At 42.3% G+C, this 7989-nt stretch overlaps 1 protein-coding gene across 1 annotated transcript; it reads right to left on the bottom strand.

Moving 5' to 3' along the window:
* Window positions 1-973: 973 nt before the first annotated feature.
* On the bottom strand, window positions 974-5266 carry Arl14 (ADP ribosylation factor like GTPase 14). Its single transcript, XM_004652380.2, has 2 exons — window positions 4557-5266; window positions 974-1019 (listed from the first exon to the last, which is right to left on the bottom strand). Exon 1 carries the CDS (start codon window positions 5163-5165, stop codon window positions 4590-4592), a length of 576 nt encoding a protein of 191 aa, XP_004652437.1. The 5' UTR covers window positions 5166-5266; the 3' UTR covers window positions 974-1019; window positions 4557-4589.
* Between the last annotated feature and the right edge of the window lie 2723 nt (window positions 5267-7989).

Below are 7989 nucleotides of genomic sequence, written 5' to 3'. Positions count from 1 at the left end.
TTAAATAACTACTTTTAAAATTATTTCTTCTGTATATGTATGTATATATATATATATATATATATATATATGTATGTATGTATGTATATAATGTGATCTTTAGTGTAAGAAAGAAGAATATAGCATATCATTATAGGTATTTACTTTTGGAAAGATATGACAAAGGAAGGATAAACAAGAAACTTAAGTGGAATGGTTATAGGCAAGAGATAGGTAAGGCAGGGATGTAAGCAGAGATTCTCTGAATATATTGCTTATATAGTTATATCTTTTTACATAGTTTATACTTTTGGCATATAAGTGTTCTATAAACTCCAAATTAATATTACCACAAAATGCAGAGTCAAACTTTAAAATACAAATAGCAAAAATATCAAACTAACACCAACATATCTATTAACATGATCACACAAAAAATCATTATGTGTTACTTTTGGTTTTTTTAATTTTTTTATTGACAACTTCTATACTTACAGACAATAAACCATGATGATTCTGTTCCCTCCTATGCACTTCTTTTGAACACAGCATAAGGACAGAAAGACCCAAAGAGAAGGTTGAGGATGTAGCTCAGTAGGTAGAGTACTTGCTTACATAGTATGCACAATGCCCTGAGTTTGATCCCTAGCACCACATAAATCTTGTGTGGTTGGGCTGGAAAGATGGCTCAGTGATTAAAGGCACTTGTCTGTGAAGCCTGCTGGCCCAGGTTCTATTCCCCAATGCAAAATGGTGCATGCCTCTATGATTCCAACACTCCTATGACATTGGGAGACACAGCCAAGAGAATCATAAGCTTGCAAGTCAGCTGGTCTGACCATCTGGCAGTTCATTTGCAGCAGCAAGAGACCCTGTCTCCAAGAAGTTGGGGCACAGACACCTCAAAGTTGTCCTTGACCTCCACATGCACATTATGGACACATGCCATATACTGAAGAGGTGAAGGCAAAGGAATGAGAAGTTCAAGGTCCTCCTCAGCTACAAAGTAAGTTTGAAGCCAGTCATGGATGCATGAGACTCTAAAAAGAAAAGAAATAAAGTGAAACATATTAGTGATGGGGTATTGACACAGTCTGCAAGTATTTTTGTGTTGTATGATAGCATAGAGGAAATACATTGATGTTTCCTGGACCCAGGATTCTTTACAGGAGAGGGATACAAACAAGGAATGGAAAAAAATATGAAAAAACCTGATGGTATGGATTCAAATTGAAGGTATCAATATCACTTTATAAAGATAATGTATAGTTGGAGCTGAAGATATGACTCAACATTTAAAGGAGCTTGCTTGCAAAGCCTGCTGAGCCAGGTTCAGTTCTCTAGTAGCCACATAAAGTCAGCTACACAAAGTAGCACATAAGTCTGGGGTTCGTTTTCAGTGGCAAGATGCCCTGGTGTGCCCATACTGTCTCAACCTCTTTGCTTGCAAATAAATAAAATTTTCAAAACTGGGGGCTGGAGAGATTTCTTAGAGGTTAAGGCACTTGTCTGCAAATCCAAGGGATCCAGGTTCAATTCCCCAGTACTCACTTAAGCCAGATGCACAGAGTGGCACATGCATCTGGAGTTCATTTTGCAGTGGCTAGAGGCCCTGGCATGTCCATTCAGCCTGGGCTACAACAAAACTCTACCTTGCAAAAATCATATATACGTGTGTGTGTGTGTGTGTGTGTGTGTGTGTGTGTGTGTGTACATACATACATACATACATACATACATAATACATACATATATAGTCATACATATGTCCTTGGATTTTCTACACCCCTGCCATATCCCATAAGCAGTGACACCTCAGTGACAATGAACAGAACATTCATTGTGTGACTTTTAGATAGCATTCTTCAATACAAGAGACCAAGCCTCTTACAAGTGGTTAATTCCTGAACTAAGGAAGCCAGGAAAAGTACAAAGTAAAGCTGGGGAAATGCCAGTGTTCCCTAAAGAAGTGCTCGGATTAATCAAAACCTATAGCAGGACATAGGGGCATAGGCTTCCCCTGAAAAGGTTTGGGCAGTTCAAGTATCATTAAGAATAATGGGGGCTGGAGTTAAGGCATTTGCCTGCCAATCTATGGACCCAGGTTTGATTCCCCCAGTACCCATGTAAGCCAGAAGCACAGGGTGGCACATGCATCTAAAGTTTGTTTTGCAGTGGCTACAGGCCCTGGCGTGCCCATTCTTTCTATCTGCCTCTTTCTCTCATTCAAGTAAATAAGTAAAATATTTTAAAATAATTCTAGACTGGAGAGATGGCTTAGCAGTTAGAGGCCTGGTGCACCCTCTCTCTCTCTCTCAAATAAAAAATAAACATTTAAAAAATAATAATTAAAAATAATAATAATGGCAGGTGGGGGTCTAGTAATGCAGGCTGTAATCATTGCTACTCAGGCTACTTCTTGATGGTTCCTTTGCAGTTTCCACACACAATAGAGATCATTAGCCCAGGAGAATATCAACCCCATATACAGTGACTAGAGAGCTAGGAAGGATTTATCCAGTTAGAATTCCTGGCCTTTGGTTAGAAAAACCTACTTTGTACATCAACAGAACACAGCTTCAGGTTTTTTTTTTTAATATATATAAATTTTTTTAGTTACTTACAAGCAGAGAGAGAAAGAATGTGCACACTAGGGCCTCCAGCTGCTGCAAGTAAACTCCAGATGCATGTGCCACTGTGCACCTGGCTTTACATGGGCCCTGGGGGATCAAACTCCAGTCTTTAGGCTTTGCAGGCAACTGCCTTAACTGCTGAGCCATCTCTTCAGCCCAGTCTTAAGCTTAACTTTGTTTGTTTGTTTGTTTTCAGATTTTTGAGATAGGGTGATGCTGTAGCTCTGGCTGACCTGGAACTCACTATATAGTCTCAGGGTGGCATTAAACTTACAGAATCCTCCTACCTCTGCCTTCCAAGTGCTGGGAATAAAGGTGTGCACCACGACGCCTGGCTTTAAAACACTTACCTCTTAAATAATTTTTTGGGGGGGACTCTTGCTGCTGAAAACAATGCCAGACCCACACCAACTTTCTGCATCTGGCACCTTCCACACCAGAGCCATCTTCACAACCCTAAAACTGACAACTTTACTATGTCAGTATTGCTACTGTCTTATTTGTTCATCACTCTTTATTCCATGGCCTGTAGGAAGTTTTTCACATAGGATATTTACAAAATCACATAGAAATAGTTAACTGATAATTATATTTATCTCAAAATTTAAATTTATTCTCCAAATCCTTAACCCAGGATATTCTCAGAAGTGGTGCACTTTCATTTGCCCTCAGATCCATGGCAGTATGCTGCTGTAAGGATAATCTTGCTTTACTATAGATCAGGTACAGAATAAAACTGGCATTTAGGGGTTGGAGAGATGGCTTAGCAATTAAGGCACCTGCCTGCAAACAAATGACCCAGATTCGATTCCACAGTATGCACGTAAAGCCAGATGCACAAGGTGGTGTATGCACAAGGTGGCATCTGAAGTTTGTTCGCAGTGGCTGGAGGCCCTGGCGTGCCCATTCTCTCTCACCCTACCTTCTCTCTCTCTCTCTCTCTGAAATAAATGAATAAAATTATTTTAAAACTGGCATTTAGGGTTTTTCCTGGGGATAAAACCCAGGGGTACCTCAGCGCTAAAAGAGGTATTCTGCCAGTGAGTTACACTCCCAGCCCCTGCTCTTCCTGTGTATTGGAAGCTCACTAAAGACAGAGAAGATATATGTAAAAAATATTCGCATCAACCTTTCTCTGTCCATGTGATTGATTCAAGTTCCTTTTCCTGGGACTGGAGGGCTTTAACCGCCTAGCAGTTACAAACACTTGCTTCAAAGTCTGAAGGTCTGGGTTCGATTTCCACATGCTCCATGTAAGCCAGATGTACAAAGTGGCACATGTTTCTGGAGTTCTCTGCAGTGGCAGGAAGCCCTGGTGCACCCATACACACATTCTCTCCCCAACTTTCTATTCTCTGCTTGCAAATAAACAAATAAAAAATATTTTTTTAAAGTTCATTTTCAGCCGGGAGTGGTGGTGCACATCTTTAATCCCAGCACTTGGGAGGCAGAGGTAAGAGGATCACCATAAGTTCGAGGCCACCCTGAGACTACATAGTGAATTTCAGGTCAGCCTGGGGGAGAGTGAGACCTTGAAACACACACACACACACACACACACACACACACACACACACAGTTCATTTTCCTCACCATTCGGCTATTTTGCAAAGTAGCACAGAAGAAATTAATTATCTGTAAGAGCTGGAAACATTGAAAGAATTCTGACTATAGCCAAACAGCCCTTTAAACTTTATTCTAGTAGTTATGTATAATTAAGAACCATTTACCTGGCTCCCAATCATTCACGTTAACTCTTGGCAAAATATTATCACTTCTTCTTTCTCATTAATAATTTACCATATGGTTTGCTAAAACTCCTGGGCAAAATGAAATCTTTTCTACCTTCTCTAAGTGAGTACTAGGTGAAAGCACAGCTCTGGGAAAGTCTGCCAGCTCAGTAACTTCTCCCACTTAACATGGAGAAAAAAAAAAAAGAATTACCAGTCCAACTTCATCGGGGGTCTCTGGTGAGCCTCACTTCTGCTTGAAGAACGCTAAGGTGTCCCTGGACTTGGTGCGGCTCTTCAGGAAGGCGGATAACTTCCGGAAGCCCTCGGCCAGGCCGTCCCCGGTGATGGCACAGCAGGGCTGCACGTACCAGCTGCGGTCGCTGCACAGCTTCTTCACTCTGAACATCCTGGTGATGTCCTCCGCGCTCAGAGCTCCAGGCACGTCCTGTTTGTTGGCCAGTACGACGACGGGCACGTTCCTTATGTGCTCATTCTGCAGGATGTGCTTGAACTCTTTCCGGGAGTCCTCGAGCCGCTGCTGGTCCGTGCTGTCCACCACGTAGAGCAGCCCATCGGCGTCCTCGCAGTAGCAGCCCCACGCCGCGCGCATCTTCTCCTGCCCGCCCACGTCCCACACGGTGAGCGGAAGGTCGCCTTCCAAGTGGATCATCTCCACGTTGAAGCCGATGGTGGGCATGGTGCAGACGTTCTCCGCCAGCTTTAACTTATACAGGAGGGTAGATTTCCCGGCTGAATCGAGCCCCAGGAGGAGAACGTGGGCTTGCTTGGCGTTCTGATTCTTAGAGCTCAGCAGACCCATCTCAGGCTTTTGTCTTCTCTAACACCGTGTCCCGGGCCTGGCGTGACAATGTTTAGGAAGAAGGCAGAGAGCCAGGGCTGCATGTTACAGCCGAAAGGCAGGTGCCTGCGTCGTTTATAATGGAGCTCACCCACTTGATTGCAGGCCAGCAATGCTTTATGTGCAGTCGCAGCCAATCCTCCTCCGGGTAATCAGCCGCTATCACAGTGGCTCAAAGGGGACATTCTTTGTGAGTGAGTAGGGTTAGGAGTGGCCTGCCTGACTACTGTTGTTGTCTTATTCTCTCAGGTGCTAGAAATTTGGTGGAAATCAAATATTGAGTTGTGCACAAGGTACATAACTTGGGAGCAGAATAACCATGCCTTTTTGTTTTAACCAACTTTAAAAGTTAACTTTTTATAGAACTTTGATACTACTTATCTTATCCCATTTGTAAATAAGTAGCTAGGCTTTTTAAATGTGAAGACAGTTTCTCTCTCACTTCCTCTCTGGTATCTCAAATACTTTCCCCTTATTACAGACTACTCAGTGGGAAACTTTTGAATCGCCCCAGTATTATCTAAACCCTACTCTTCACAGAGCGTCAGGGTCTTGAATCTTCCAGGCAGAGAATATACAATCCTCACAAAACAAAATTTACCCGGCAGGGGAGGGGAATTCTTAACCCATTTTTTTAGTTAATCAAACAATCTGATTAAAGATGACAAAGTACATGTTCTAAAGACCCCACCAAGTAGGGTAAAAGAATATTAAGAAGCACATAAACATAACAAGCAGAACATTAGAATCCGTCAGAGGCTGAGAGATTTCAACAAAGTTCTGGCAGATGGAAAGAGGTAGAAGTTGAGTGAAGACTGTTATAGTAGATATCAGAGGCTTGGGGTGCTGTACACTAGAGGGACAAGAAGTCCCAGGAACAGGAGAAAGGTGAAGTGATGTAAAGACTGAGAGTAGCAGTAACTAACACTCTAGGCAAGGGACAGAAAGCACATAGGTGCTCCCTTCCCACTCCTTCCACAGTCTTTGCTTTGAGACCATTCAACAAGGTTGTGTTTAGTGCCAAGCAAAGAAACCTGAAGATTTCTTTTCTAAAGATATTCATCACAAGCCTGTCGTGGTGTTGCACACCTTTAATCCCAGCACTCTGAAAGCAGAGGTAGGAGGATCGCTGTGAGTTTGAGGCCACCCTGAGACTACATAGTGAATTCCAAGTCAGCCTGGGCTAGAGTGAGACCCTACCTTAAAAAACAAAACAAAACAAACAAAAAAAGATATTCATCACACATAAAAGACCTCTACCAGGACTCCTTTAATCCAAGCATGGGAAGGCAGAGGTAGGAGGATCTCTGTGGGTTTGCAGCCAGCCTGGTACTACAGAGTGAGTTCCAGGTCAGCTTGGGCTAGAGTGAGACCCTACCTCATGAAAAATTAAAATAAAAAGTAAGAAAAAAATCAGTAGAAAAAAAGGACTTCCAGGCTGGAGAGATGGCTTAGCACTTAAGGCGCTTGCCTACAAAGCCAAAGACTTGGGTTTGATTCCCCAGTACCCACATAAAGCCAAACACACAAGGTGGTACATGCATGTGGAGTTTGTTTGCAGTGGCTGAAGGCCCTGGCACACCCATTCTCTCTCTCACTCTTTATCTCTCCCTCTTTTACTTACTCACTATCCTCTAAAATAAATAAATCTTTTTTGTTTTGTTCTGTTTTGTTTTTGGATTTTCAAGCTAGCTGAGGCTGACCTGGAATTCACTATGTAATCTCAGGGTGGCCTTGAACTCAAGACAATCCACTTACCTCTGCCTCCCAAGTGCTGGGATTAAAGGTGTGCACCACCACACCCAGCTAATAAAATATTTTTTTAGAAAAATACTTCCATGTTTTGGCAGTTGGGAGTTTCCACCTCAGCCTTATGACCCATTTTTTAATTAACCTACAGCCAACCTAGCAGCTGGTGATTTTCACCTCAGGCACACAGTTTTCCTTTCTCAACATTTAATTCATAGGATGCCTTTATCATGAATAAGAGAGGGGATCAAGACAAAACACATTTAAGCAAAGGTAATGCTGAGAACAGAAAAACATTTAGATTAAATTTTAATTAAAATTTGTAATTAAATTTTTGTAGAGATTTGAGAAGATACATCCATAAAACAAGAAACTGGTACAACAAAAAGACAACCCAGGGCCTAGGGGATGGCTCAGCAGTTGATGGCACTTGCTTCAAAATCCTCTGGCCCAGGTTCAATTCCCCAGTGCCCACATAAAACCAGAAACAAAAAGTGCCACATGTGGCAGAGAGAGTCTGGTGTGACCCCCAACATGTACAAAAAAATAAATAACTTAAAAATTAAAAGTTGCAAGAAAAAGTTAATTTTTTTAATTGGGCTGAGGAGATGGTTTAGCAGTTAAGGTGCTTACCAGCAAAGCCAAAGAAGCAAGGTTGGAGCCCCAGTACCCACACAAAGGCAGATGCATAAAGTGATTCATGCATCTAGAGTCCATTTGCAGTGGCTACAGGGCCTGACATACCCATTACCTCTCTATATCTGCCTCCTTCTCTCTCTGAAATAAATAAACTTAAAAATTAAAAAGACAACTCCTGGGCTGGAGAGATGGCTTGGCACTTAAGGTGCTTGCCTGCAAAGCCTGAGGACTCAGGTTCAACTACCCAGAACCCAAGTAAGCCAGATACACATGATGTGCATGCTTCTGCAGATCATTTACAGTGGCCCAAGGCCATAGCATGTCCATTCTCTGTGTCTCATAAATAAATCAAATATTTTTAAAAGAAAAAGACCACTTCTTGGTGCTGGAGAAATGG

This window comes from Jaculus jaculus, chromosome 11, assembly GCF_020740685.1.
Source record: "Jaculus jaculus isolate mJacJac1 chromosome 11, mJacJac1.mat.Y.cur, whole genome shotgun sequence".
NCBI classification, from domain to species: Eukaryota; Metazoa; Chordata; class Mammalia; order Rodentia; family Dipodidae; genus Jaculus; species Jaculus jaculus.
This window is presented reverse-complemented; position numbering and strand designations above follow the sequence as displayed.